The sequence below is a fragment of the Lissotriton vulgaris genome, chromosome 4_1 (assembly GCF_964263255.1).
Source record: "Lissotriton vulgaris chromosome 4_1, aLisVul1.2, whole genome shotgun sequence".
NCBI classification, from domain to species: domain Eukaryota; kingdom Metazoa; phylum Chordata; class Amphibia; order Caudata; family Salamandridae; genus Lissotriton; species Lissotriton vulgaris.
The window spans coordinates 1395655245-1395669541 of record NC_141691.1 but is presented as its reverse complement, the minus strand read 5'-3'; the positions used below and the strand labels follow the sequence as shown (position 1 = coordinate 1395669541).

Sequence of the window (14297 nt, the reverse complement as noted above, 5' to 3'; positions counted from 1 at the left end):
ACCTCCATGTGAGCCGCAATGCGGCGCCAGGCCTGGACAGTGCCGTCCACAGTAGTGGGGTCGCGGTTCGACACTCTCGATTCGGTATAAAGATAACCCGATGGTAGTATAGGACGCATATAACCATCCTCCACCGCCAGGTGGGCCATGAAGGGAGGGGGATGTAACCAGTATGCCACGAAGTGGGCCTGGGCACAATCATAATAACGCTGAAAGTCAGGGACATCAAACCCGCCTTGATGATAGGGTAACATTAGCGTCTTTAAACTGATCCTAGCCTGTTTGCCTCCCCATATCAGTCTCAACAGTTGGGAATTGAGTGCACGAAAGAAGTGGGGGCCCGGGCTGTAAGGTATGTTGATGAAAAGGTATAGCAACTTGGGAAGGACAACCATTTTTATTAGGGAAATGCGCCCTGCCATCGAGAGCGGGAGATGGATCCATTTGGTAATGTTGTCAGTTAGTTTGTCAAGTACGGTGCCATAGTTAGCCCTGATGAGGGTATCGCGATTGCGGGAAACGACCACACCGAGGTACTTGATTTCCTCGGATTCCCATATCAGGGGATAGTCCAGGGGAAAGTGCACGGTCTTATCTGTTAAGGGGAAGAGGGCAGACTTCGCCCAATTGACCTGAACTCCCGAAATAGCGCCGAATTTAGTGATTTCACGTAGCAGGGGATTGAGGTTGTCCTGTGGTTTGTCGACTTATAGAGTTATGTCGTCGGCATATAATGCTACTAGGAGCTGCCGCTCCGGGTAGATTAGAGAGCGGTGGTTATGATGCTGTCGGAGTTTGGCAGCCAGCGGCTCAATGGCTATCGCGAAAAGGACGGGGGAAAGAGGGCACCCCTGTCTGGTGCCTCTGTGGATGGGAAAGGGGGCAGACCTTGCACCATTCAGGAGGACAGAAGCACACGGCTCACCATAAAGCAGCTTAACCCAGTCCAGGAAGCTGTAAGGGATCCCCATACGTTCAAGGAGGGCAAATAGATAATCCCATTCAAGAGAATCGAACACCTTAGTGGCGTCAAGAAACACAGCCGCAGCCTCGCATCTTGGAATGATATCCTGCAGTACGGCCTGGAGGGTGCGCAGGTTATGGGAGGTTGCCCTATTGGGAACGAAACCCGCCTGGTCGGGGAGGGCCAGACGCTCCATCAGCAGGTTGAGGCGGGACGACAGAACTTTCGCTAGGATTTTGACATCCGTATTAAGTAGAGATAGGGGTCTATAGGAGTCGCAGTGCTCCGGTGGCTTGCCCGGTTTCAACAGGGACGTGATGAGGGCCTCACGCAAAGATGCGGGTAAGAGACCGCCTTCAAGAGAGGCATAGTAAACCTGCTGGAGTATAGGGGCTAGGATATAAATATATGCTTTATAGAAGTCGACCGGCAGGCCATCAGAGCCAGGCGCTTTGCCTGACTTCATGGACATGATTGCGTCCTTAATTTCATCAACTTCTAGTATATGGTGGAGAAATTTTTGTTGGGACGGGCCAAGCCAGGCAATAGCAGTGTCGTCCAGGTAGGGGCTCAGGTCAATGGGGACCGACCTGTGAGAGGTGTAGAGAGCGGAGTAGTGATTAGTAAGAATGCGGAGTTGTGCAGGCAAATCTCGTTGTGGGATTTGGTGCTCATCTAGAAGAGTGGTGACATAGCCATTATACCTAGGGGGGCGTACAGCGGTGGCAAGCGCCCTTCCGGGCCTATCCCCCTCACCAAAGACCCGCGCTGTGTGTGGCTTGCTGAGGAATTTACTCTCCCTATCTGCCGCCTCGGTATATTCATTCAGTTTTTCACGAAGGAGAGCATTAGAAGAATGGCCCCGTGACTTGCACGTACCAATGCGCTCCAGCTCCCTCAGTTCGGATTCGAGTTTGCGAAGCTCACCCCGCAGGGATTTGAGGACTCCTCCCCCTTTAGAGATACACCATCCGCGGACAGTAACCTTGAAGGCCTCCCAGACCACGGTGAGGTCCGATACCGACCCCAAGTTCCGGTCAAAAAAGTCTTGGATGTCTTGTTCCAGGTCTTCTCGAAAGACAGAATCAGCAAGGTGTGAAGGGTTGAGGCGCCAGCTGAGATACGGGGAGGTCTCAATGGGGATGCTCAGTGATATGAGGACCGGGGAGTGGTCTGAAAAAGTCCTAGCAAGGTGTATGGCTTTGGTTAACCAGGGAGAGAGACCCGCCGATAGGAACACGTAGTCTAATCGCGCCCATGTGGAATGTACTGCCGAATGATGAGTGCCCTGTTTGAGGGACGGGTGCAAGTGTCGCCAGGAATCGATGAGGGAATGGTCAGTAAGCAAGGAAGAGAGGACGCGCTGGGTCTGAGAGTAGTGTACTGCCTGAGGGTGAGAGCGGTCCATGCACGGCGTAACGACGGCGTTGAAGTCGCTGCCTAGTATCACATGGCTTACGCCCAGGGTTTGGATTTTACCCCATAATGTGAGCATCGTTGAAGTGTCATCGATATTGGCGCCATAATAGCAGGCAAAAAGGATCGAGTGTGAGTGTAGTGTCCCCCAAACCATGCAGTATCGTCCACCAGGGTCTGCCTCCGTCCCTGCAGGCACAAACCTCACATCCCGCCGAACCAGGATCGTGACACCACTGGCATAATTAGAGTAGGAAGAAAAAACCCTGCATGAAGCCCATCTAGATGCGAAGAGGGAAGAGCTATCTGACAGTAAATGTGTTTCCTGGAGCATAGCAATCGAAATACTCTGCCTGTCTAGGTACCCCAAGATTTGCCTCTTCTTTCTCGGGTTATTCAGCCCCCTGATATTCCACGACACCAGTTGGAGTTGGTGCGCTGGTGGCATACTCCCTACGTCACCCATTCACACAAAAGTAGCATCTTGTAGCATGAAATCACATAGTTTAAGACCAAAGCATACTCAACTCTGAACATAGCAAAATTACCTCGCAGATAACCCCCCAACGGTCCACCAGGGAACAACAAAACCAGTATGACTAGGTCATTAGTACTGACACGAAGAACTGTCCCACCCACACCGGCAACCCCAACTGGCCGGGAATTCAGCCCCCACCCAGCATCCCAAAACCCAAACCCATTACACCCGAAACAAAGTAGAACATAAAGACCGCTTCCCAGGAGGAAAGAGGTTCTCCGGGGTTCGCCCATTGGGGGGACCGAACCACTTCCTTACTTACACCCACTGACCACAGGTAGACCTGTCGTCTGACATGGGACGGAGGTGGGTGACCGAGCGCGTGAATGAAATTCAGACAGCAAGGCCACACAACAATCTAGCGCCCAAAACACAGCATACAATACCAAGTGTGTCCCAAGTGACATTCAGCGCCCTGTTCGCCAAAACAATAGAAAAAGGGAGGACAATACCGACTCAATGTCTCTCAGTCCTGTTGCGACAGTGGTGATTGCGACCTGGATCTGCGCAGAGCTGCATCTTCACCACCCCGCTCCCTCCTGCAGCTCTTAAGGAAGTCCTCTACCTGATGGGGATTTTGAAAGAGGTGATGTTTACCCTGGAACGTCACCTTCAATCTGGCAGGGTAGAGCATAGCATAGGAGATCTCCTGCGCCTGGAGCTTCTTTTTGACCGTCATGAATTTGCGCCTGGCCTCTTGAACGGCGGAGGTGAAATCAGGAAAGAAGGAGAGGGTGGTATTACAGTAGTTCACAGTACCCACCTCCCTCGCCCGTCGCAACACAGAGTCTCTGTCTCTATAATTCAGGAAAGGCACAATTATGGGGCGCGGTTGCGCTCCGGGAGGCGGGCGAGCCGCCAGGGATCTGTGGCATCGCTCAACTATGAAGTGCAACGAGAAGGATTCCTTCCCAAATAGTTCGACGAGCAAGCTCTCCATGAAGGTCTCCATTCTACCAGTGTTGGTGGTCTCCGCAAGGCCTAGGATTCGGACGTTGTTGCGCCAAGACCTCGCTTCCAAATCCTCGTTCTTTTCTGCAATGAGCTTGAGCAGCCTGTCCATTTGAGTGACCTGGTTGCTTGTGGAGGTGGCGCCATCCTCCAGGACAGAGATTCTATCCTCCGTTTCCTTGATGCGGGTGTCATGCTGCTCAAGCCTGGTGACAACGCTGTCCATGCGTGTGTTGATGTTGTCTATCTTGGCGTCAATCGTAACGAGGCTCTGCTTCAGACCTAGCAACAGGGCCTTCCAGTCCTCATCTGGAGGCGCCTGGGAGACCGGACCACCATCAGGCTCCGGCGTCGGTTTTGGAGTCTTTTTGGATTCAAATGGAATCTTGGACTGCCTGGCGTCGCTGCGGCCCATGACTCCTCTGGGCGTCCGCGGTGATGGAGGAGAAGCAGACGCCAGGACGCGGAGAAGCTGAGGGTGGAAGCTGAGAGAATGGCCCCCAGGCCGCGCTCCCGCAGGCAGAGGTGAGAGGTCGTGCTAGTAGGCCCCAGGCAGCCCGCCCGATGGTCTCTCCGTAGGAAGGCGGCAAGTAGATCCGCCCAGAAGAAGTGGCAGCACCGCGGACCGACGTCCCACGCAGTGCCCACTTCTGTGCAGGCCTCACGGCAGGTAGGACCAGTGCCCTTGTACTAGAATTGGAGGCGTATGCAGTCAAGCCTCAGGTAGTGCAGCAGTGGCAGGAGGGAGGGGGGGGGCGGAAGGATAGGACAGAAGAGCTTGCTGCCAGTGGAAGAATGCCCAAGTGTGAATAGAGCCGTATGTTCCGCCGATCCCCAGGGGTGCAGCAGGTGTGGTAGGCCAGGTAGGGATAGCCGCACCAGGGCAGCGCAGGTCGTGGAGAAGAGTCTAGGACAGCTCAGCTACCCCACAGCAACGAGGCACGTAGCGGCCCAGTCACGGCCCGGGAGCGGGAGCCAGCAGCGTGATAGATCCGGCCTCGAGTTGAATGGCCCAGGCGGTAGATGCGGTCAGACTGTGCCTCGGGGGGGGGGAGCGTGATGAGGTGATTACGGCGATGCTGCCGCCCCAGGCCGCCACAGCCCCCGCAGGAACCAGCCCAAGATGGAGGAGGGTACGGGCACCAAATGTACCACGCAATTCCGCAGGGCTCAGCAGCAGTGGCGAGGGAGGGAGGGCGGGTGGCAGCAGTCGGAGCCAGAAGGTATCGGGCAGACCTCACCTGTAGGATTGTAGCCCCCCCTGGGCGCCGGATACAGTCCTAGAGTGTTCCGTGGATCGGGGCTCCGCTACGGGCCAGACCCCCAGGCCGCGTCAGCAAGGCCGCAAAGCCCCGGACAATCCTGGCGAAGAGGAGCCGGTCAGGAGGGCAGCAGCAGCAGCGCCTCGGGTCGCCCAAGCGAGAACAGGCAGCCGATCACGTCCAGAATCAGGCAATCAGGACAAGTCTGGTATCGCTGCAATCCGCATGATAAGGGGCAGACATTGGGGCTATGTAATAGCGGATTCAAGAAGACAGGATTACTGTAGGATCGGTTGGAGCGCTCGGTCGGTCGGGAGCCTCACACCAGTGCGGCCATCTCGGTCTGGCGCCACCTAGCGCCCCCCCGTACTGGGGTGAATGTATGACATTGTTCTGCATTCTGTCCATCAATTGTTGTTTTTGCATTTGTCACCCCGATTGGGACGGGTATGCTCAGACGTGAGTACTGTGCTCTCCACACCACTGGAGTCAAGCTATCCTGGCTGAAGACGGCTGATGGCCAGAAACCGGTCCTAGGATGCTTGATTCCGGTCCAGGGAAGACATGGCTTGGCAGTTCGGGCTGGACTGTTCCCATGAGGCACAGGGTCAAGGCTGATTTGCATATGGCCATGTCTGAACTGGGGTGGTGTGGAGTGCAAAAAAAACGATGGATTGAGGCCCAGATCTCTGTACTGGGGTTTTTGTATGACATTGTTCTGCATTCTGTCCATCAATTGTTGTTTTTGCACCAGAAACCCCCACGCCCAGCTTCATTGACTTTAAGGCTAATGTCCATAGATCAAGATACTATGGTTTGATTAAAACATACTTTGACTAATGGCACTATGACAGGGCTGCCATGTGTGTCATTGAAAGTGTAGTCTTTGGGTATGTATGGACATGTGTGCATATGAATGAGATATATGTGTATGAGTGGCTGAGAAACTGCGTCGTATGAGCAGGTGGCACAGGACATACCTTTCGCCATATGTGGCACCATTACATTTATAACACAAACATTTTTTAATGGGATTAATTTAAAGTGGAGAAAGATGTTCTACAAAAATGTTCAAAACAATGCACACTTTTTGCACTTTAAATTTCTCACATTTAAAAAACATAACTATTTTTTAGTCCTACATATATCACAGTGTGTACATGCTATTAGAAGCAAGAGGCTTGCTGTTTGTAAATGCAGTACTTTGAAATGGGAGAAAATTAAAATGAAGTGTTAACAAAATCATTACGGTAGCTTAATTTCCTCCCATTTAAAAACCTTCAGAAATTACATTTTGTTCTCATTCTCCAATACTGAGTTGACAATGACTTTTATTGGAGGGCTAAATATCTCAGTGCTTCAGTTCTTCACTTCTGTTCTCCAGCCTGGGTCATACATCTGACTGAGCACTGCTCATTATCAGCACTGCTATCTGTAGCCTGATGATAATAATGTAAAATAAACACAACCTTCAGTTAACTTTAAATGGGAAATGTGACCCTGTGCTTATTTAGAAATGAACTCAAGGCTGCCAGCTAATCTGAAGGTGTCTGGGAGCTACTGGACTGGTTGGTGACAGCTTTCTTTATTTGTGCACGAATGAAAGAATCTCAAGGGTCCCTAGCAATCATTTTCCAAGGGAGCATATTTGGCCTTGACTACTACAACAGCCCTCAATTAAAGCAGCACAGCACCCATTTCTGTGCTTGGTTTCTGTTTGCAGTTTTCTTCTGTGTGTGTCAGTGAGATGCTGTCATCCAACCCACCAATTAGCCCAGACATTTCATCGCAGCTGTCCTTATTCTTAAATCACAAAGTGGCACATCCCTGTGCCCACGGTTTGCTTGTAAGAAAGAGCAACAAGTGCCAAGTCATGCACAAAGCAGGGACACACGCGTGATACTAGTGTGTAACAAGTGAATGCGGCAATGCATTGAGACCCTTCCTAAACACAACACTGTGCCTTGTGATTGGAACATGGCATTGACTACTATGTCTTTGTTACATAACTGGACTGTATTGTGTGTTCTTGGGCAGGGATCTGCCCATTTTTATTTTTGTATTCCCAACAAGTTTTGCATCGCTCCAGGATATTAGCCTTAGTGAAAGGGCCATGCCCATAAACACCACCACACCTGCCTCATGTTGCCCATGTATTGCCTTTTAGTTGAGTACACAGCCTGCTTGTTGTGACATTTCTGACTCACCCCCCCCCCCCCCCCCCCCCCCTGATATAATACTGACTAATCTACGCCCCTGGCCGACAGCCTGGGTCAGTGTTATCTTGCTGGTCATGAGTGGTGCCTCCAGCCAGAGCTAGTTCAGAGCAGCTTTTCCTCCTGGCAGTTTCCTCAGGTGTACATCTTCACCACTTGCAAGAATGCTCATTACCCTTGCTTCTCTGCCTTCCGCAATGCATTTCAGTAGAGGTGCTCTAGGATATTCGTGTCTTACCACTCCTTCAGATCCGCCACATAAACCAGAGGTGCTGCTTTGGTGTATCTTCAGAAGATGAGGAATCTGCAAGTAGAAGTATCTGTCAAAAGAAAATATTGTTTACCTTTGTAACTATCTTTCTGGTGGATATTCATTCTACCTGCAGATTCCTCACCCATCCTGCCCACCTCCCTGTTCTGAAGGTTAGTCTTAGGCTACTGAACTAAGGAGGTTTCAAGTTAGTTTGTGCACTGCACGTTCACAATTGATTTGTCATTATCCTCATCTCTGCCTTCAAAGACATGGAAATGATGGACAAGGAACTGACACTGGTGTGCCATTGTGGTGCTATGTAGCTTCAGTGACATCATGCCTGCACGGTTTCTGGTGCTGAAATGGAGCCAGTGTCGTCTACCAGCCGAGCAGTGGTATGACAGGAGTTACCAGATCCAATCTGACGTCTGAGGATATTCAAAAGGTTAGGAATGTGTACGTAGATAGACTGTCCACTAGAAACATGTTACCAAATGCGAGTCATTTTTTCTGCAGATATTATAATCTGACAGGCCTCCATGCTATTGACTGCTTCAGGAGTGGTGAGAGCTGGCAGAACGGCTGAAGCAAAATGCGATGCAGGGCGCCCTACGAAATTTGTTTGATTTATTAAATTGTTTACTCACCTCCAATTATCCATATGCCGGTGTTTAGCACCGCCCACCCTGCCCGCCTTTCTGCCCCACGGGCAGAGAAGAGGCCCAGGAGACAGGCCTCTACTACTGGGAGGACCCTCTGTAGCAGAATATTATCTGGAGTGTACTCTGTGGGGAGTGGGGGCAGCCAAACGTGATTTTGGACTCGGTGGGCACCAATAATCCTGTCTGAGAATGCGTGGTGGAAGAGGGTTTGGGGCTCCTGGGAATAGAAAACTGAGTTCTATGGCCCAGGGACCCGAGCATACCTTTCGTAAACAATGTTACTTTCTTACCTGGCTAAAAACGTTAAGTGCTCCACGGCCCTCGGAGACTGAGGTACTTGGACATTCTGGAACATTCTGAATTGTGTGGACACCCGAGATGACGGGGGCGGTGAAGCACGAGCCCGCTTCGTTGTTTCTGTATGGAAGAGTAGCTCTGAGGCTGGGTACCAAGGAGTGGTGTCGAATGATGTTGAGATTAGTAAAAGGTGGAAAGGGGTTGGGAAAGATGAGAGGGACTTTGTGTAAATGTTTCTCCATATAACAGCTTGAATAAAAGTGTATAGAAAGGTAACCTACCAGGCGGATGAGACTCAGTGCCGAAGCCGTGCGAGGAGGGGGGGGGGGGGGGGATTATGGGGAGTGGGGTGTTATATTTAAGTTTTATTGATGCAGTGTGCAGCAGCAGCTCAAGGAGCACCAGGTTTTCACAGAAGGTTCTTTGACTGTTGCTCTGATTGGTCGGTGCGGGTCGTGCAACCCTGCCTGTTCTTTTTACAGGCGACACAATAAAAGGAAAGGAAAAGCATGCAAGTGCCCAAGTTCGAAGGTCCAGTCCAGCGTAATCAACCTTTTGTTTGATCTGGAGCCCGGACGCTATCACAAGCCACCGTTGTTAGCATGTTTTTGCGATCTGGGGCTGCCAGAAATATCTTAAACTGAGCCCGTGCAATCCTACTTCACATGTCTTTTATTTACTATATTTGACCTGGCAGCCGCTCGTTGTACTCTAGAGAGAGCTTGGCTAAGACAAACAATAGTAAGACAGAACCGCTCAAGATGTAATGGTAATAACAATAAAATGGGAGCTCATGGAAACCGCAAACTAACTGACGGGGCGTACAATTACTTTGGAGTTTCCATCTAACAATGAAGTTTATTTTGTTAACAAGATAAGGTGTCAGATGGAATGTCGACTTAAAAAAGAAAAAAAGCCCGACAGATGGGAATCAAAAGATTCATTTCTGATGTGGGCCACTTTTAGATTTAAATGCATCCTATTTAACACATATAATCTGACGTGATTTAGCTGCTTTGTAGATACTTGTTATCTATGTTGGGGTCTAGCTAGAGCTATATAAAACTCTCAAATAAATAAACAATTGTAACAAGCAGTCAAATTTACTTAATTTGTACGTCTAATTATTTATTTTTAAACAATCAATCCATGACGTGTGGCAAGGCCTCGAGTAATGGATATATGGATTTGTTGTGGGAGCGGTCGAATTCATTTTGAATTTAACTTCAGTTGATAAAGCTAGAAGGCAGTGCTTAATTTGTAATACGATAAGTGCCAGGGTCCTCGTCAGGAGGCCACTGCAGCTTGAACCACCCATTGCCAGTGCCAACATTGTTATTGACAGTACCACTACCTGCTCAACTATTAACACTCCTCCGAATGTGATAATTCAGACTATTTCAAGCCCCCAAAGTTATAAGAATGGCATGGGTTGCAGGTATTAGTCGTGTTTAATGTATATTGAATTAATAAACAACTGTTTTTCTGCTCATCTCTAAATTATACAGACAGCGCCACCATGGGAGAGACTGTCATAGGTGCTGGTGTTCAAAATTAAGTGCTGGAAGCACTGGAAACCACCTGCTCAAGTTAAGCACTGGAAAGAACAAGAAGGTTCAAGTGCCCTAACAAAGCAGCTTCGATTCTTTACTCCCACTGGTCAATTCACTGATAGAACTTTTCCCCTCCATGGTGACCGCAATGTGTTGGTAGTTCTCCAAAATGGATGTACAGACATCATTACTTCCAGTTTAAGGCACAGTGAAGTAGATTGTGGCTCAGCCTTTAATGTATGTATTTATATGTTATTTCTGTCGAAGCATAAAGTCAACGAGTAAAAGAAGCCGGATTGAGGGTGATTACTGCATCGTGAAGTAGTGTTCTTTAAAGGATTACTTCTTCAACTGTTTCCTAAATTGGAGTAGCGCTGGGGGTCGGTCTTGATGGAAACGGGGATATATCGTTCCAGATCCTGGGTGTATAGATGGAATGAGTGGTTAAACTTAGGGGTTGATTTGAGCCTGCCTTTGCCTGGACCTCGCAAAGGACTAGGTCAGGGGACTGTGACTCGGACGGCCCCAGGTAATCCACAAGGCACTTTTAGTCAGTGGAGCTTTGAGTGGCAGCTGCCAACCCATGAAAAAAGAGTTTGCTAGTAATTTTGTCTAACATAGTGGAGAGTGGTGCCAGTAGGGAACAAGAATTTGGGACTCCAGCCGTTGCTGCTAAGAGGAGCCTTTGGCCTTCATCTGTGTGGAGGAATTTTAAGAATCGAAATAAAGCTAGTTGCCAATTTTTTCTAACCCGCTGCGCATAGTAATTTCACAAAAAATTATTTCAGTAAAGGAAATAATGTCTGCTATATAAATGGTCATTCGACCCATAGACAGCCAAGAAAAGTGAAAAGGAAAGCGTAGAGAAAGATCACCGGCTGTAATGGTAATCGAACGGTAAGCTTCTCTAAATTACCGAGTAATTAATAAGCGAATAATCGAGGCATTTGAACCATTTCTAGAGCAGCCTTTACTGAAGTTATGGATGAAAAGGGGAAGTCGGGCTTTAATAATAGTGCATCTAATCAGGTTGGATAAACATGGTTATCATGTTGAAGTTGTATGTGATCAAGTGATTGCTTACTCAAGTTGAGAACCAGAATCACTTCGTTTTCTGTGGCCCAGAATGTCACGTAGGTAGAAAGTAAGTGGATTTGGTTAAGCAAAATGCTAATTTGAAGTAAAGATTTGTAGTTTTTTACTAATGCAAATCCACTCGCTCGTGTGGCAAATGGAAAGGGGAACTACTACTGCCTCATGCTGTATGCTGTGGAGGGCAGGTGCAAAATGTGAGTGTCAACTTAGTTGACTAATGAATGAAGGCCACTGACCGAACGCCCTTCTATCTATGTACATTATGTATTATTGTTGGGAAAGGCTTTAGTCTTTCTGGACAGCTAAAGCTCAAAAGCCATACCTAAAAACTACCTGTTTGTGGTTCTATATCTCCTGATTGTGGTTCTACGTCTTACCTCTTTGCAATTGTTGTTATATTTCTAGGGAAAGCCCATTCCATAGATTTCAAATCTTTTTGCCGCAGAGTATATCACTAATGCACTTGCTCTACTGCAACCCTAAGGAACTCTTGGGTGAGCGGGGGTGGAGAAGGCTATGCACTGCTAATGCCACTCCTTACTGCAAATATCACAATGCTTATTTAAAGAATACAGTTCTGCTGATCACCATGCAGCAGAATCTGAGGGGAGCATAGATCTGATGTGTGTGAACTGTCATTATTTGTAATGTCAGTATAGGATAATCCTCGGGGAGTGGTAAAGCGATAAATGTTGACTTCTGTGCTCCACACTGTTTTACAAGCAGGCCTGTCTTGGTTTTGACTGAGCATGTTATTGTGTTTCCCAGGTGACCTTGTGAGTGCCTTGGAGTTCCCGTTCCTTTACTTCTACCGGTTCCACAGTGGCTGCTGTGCCAGGTAACTACTCCCCGCTCGGGAGATATTTCTTTTTAAATTTCGCAGTGAGGGTTTATGCTGTAGCTATTGGTTTACATACCTTGCTGCTCTTGGCATGTTATGTAAAATGTATTAAATATTTTATGTAAGTATATGTTTAATAGTTATTAATTATCATGGTCATTTACCACATACGCAAAAATGAATGACCGCACCCTGCACCTCAGAGCCTCACCATCACTCCAGCATTTCAGGAAGGACCTCAAGACATGGATGTTCAACCAATAGGAGAACAGGCAGCACTATCCGACAGGTCCTCGACACCCTCACGGATGAAGTAGCTCTGCTCTCCAAATCCTGATTGATTGATAAGCATTTTCGTGGGTGGGCTCCTCTCTTGTCAGGAATTGATCAAGAATCAGCACTGGTCAGATGTTTCCACATATTTTGTAGTGTGCTTTACTCTGTGCTGACGTTATGGACTTGTGATAAATGGGGTTTAGCCATGCTTTCTGTGGCTCCGTTCTTCTGTAGGGTAACTTCTTACATTTCTTACATTGCTTAAACCATCATGTAGGTTTACCACTTTGCTGTGCCGCCAACTGCCGCTTTACCAAAGCTGTTTTTGTATTCTGTTAATTAAGCCACGAGAAGGGTCTTGCTGTAGGACAGTTTCTGGTCAGAACCGTACCACTTATGACACTAGTAGTACCAGTGATCCATCCCAGGCTGGAGATACCCTGAACTCACCAGAGGTGCAGAAGGAGAATCAAGCCTTTGTTGAAAAGATGGATCTTTTGTTTCCCTCTTATGTGCCACATTCTGCTAATGACTTCGTACCATCAGTGCATGATCTTTCCATATTGATGCGGAAGCTATAGACATGTCGGAACAGGGGATAATGACACTACCAAGTAAAGACAGGAGGGCACATTCAGATCTGCCAGCCTGCCCTAAACAGTCACACCTACCCTCTCTGACAGAAACATCAAAATCATCTGGAACCACCTTTCGCCCCTGGGTAGGCTTTAATCGAACCCAGCTGTGCAAAGCATATACGCCTGAGCTAGAAACATTCTGTGCAAGGGTTACCAGCTCACCATGCGATCGTGGCTCTTCATCAGGTTGCTTTGTGATAAATGAAGAAAGCATTTGTCACACAGTGGAACCATGTCATTTGGCAGGCCTGCATTTGTTTGGAGAGCCATGCAGAGGGAAGTGACAGGTGATCGTGTTGGGAAGAAAAAAAACATAGGGGCTGTATAAGGAGATGTTTCCAAGGGTTCCCTTGTATGAACAACATTGAAACAAAAGAAAAATGTTTAACAAGTGGGAGCATGTGCACAAAACAGACTGTGTAATGATGTTCGTGGTGGAACAGTCTAGATTTGCGGATTCTGCAGAGGTCTAGCACTGGAAAAATTAGAGAGGCTTTAGAGGGCCGAATGTACTGATTAGTAAAAACAAAAGCTGCTTGGAGCTCGAGGAGGTTTAAATCCCCTTGAGCTCTGAGAGGCCTTTGTTCACAATTACAGCTGTGAACAAAGTCAAACATTGGAATGCTGGAACTCCGGGCTTCTACCAGCCATTATAAGCCCAGAGCACTCCATTGTCTACAATAAAGCACTCAACATTCCATTGTTCTAATAACATAGATCTCTGACTAGGCAGTAGATAAGAGAGTTCTGCTATTATTGAGGTTACTTTTTTCATGTGTAGTATTCAGTTATGTGAGTATATTAACATACATTTCTTTTACTGAATTTAAGCACTGCTTGGACAATCAGTTATTAAGGGCTGTTGTGCCATTCAACTATGTTCTATGTGGCCTTACCTCCTTGAGTAAACTTTGGACTCCTCTTTACTATTGAGGGGCAAGTGCTAAAGTTGGAGTATTTTGTAACTCAGTTTGGGGTCCAATAGTACATAGTATGGTCGGCCGAGCAAACCAGTGAGAAAAGAATTTGTCACAGTTGCAACCTAGAAACCAATGATTGCCTTGGCGTAGGGCTCAAACTACACCTCGTATTCACAGGTGAGACACCAGGTATAGCTTTTAGATGAGGAGATACGCTCCCCGCATGTATTCCCAGCTACTGGCAATAAAAATAAAGGAGTTCCCTGCCAATCAACCTTCATGGCAGGTGTAGTTTGGGTAAATTAAACAATTGCTTCACTTTATCAAGTGGAATTGTTCGATTTTCATGCTGCATTCAACAAAATTCACCTCTGAAAGGGCATAAAACTACTTTATATGCACCGCTTTCAGTAAA

General features: G+C 47.9%; 1 protein-coding gene across 2 annotated transcripts in view; it reads left to right on the top strand.

The window, feature by feature from the left end:
* The window catches only part of SLC35D4 (solute carrier family 35 member D4), a 663061-nt gene that overhangs the window by 462255 nt on the left and 186509 nt on the right, over window positions 1-14297 (top strand). For both annotated transcript variants that reach the window (XM_086965641.1, XM_086965642.1), the window contains exon 12: window positions 11976-12045. In XM_086965641.1, coding sequence (XP_086821767.1) covers window positions 11976-12045 — 70 coding nt within the window. The remainder of the gene's footprint in view (window positions 1-11975; window positions 12046-14297) is intronic.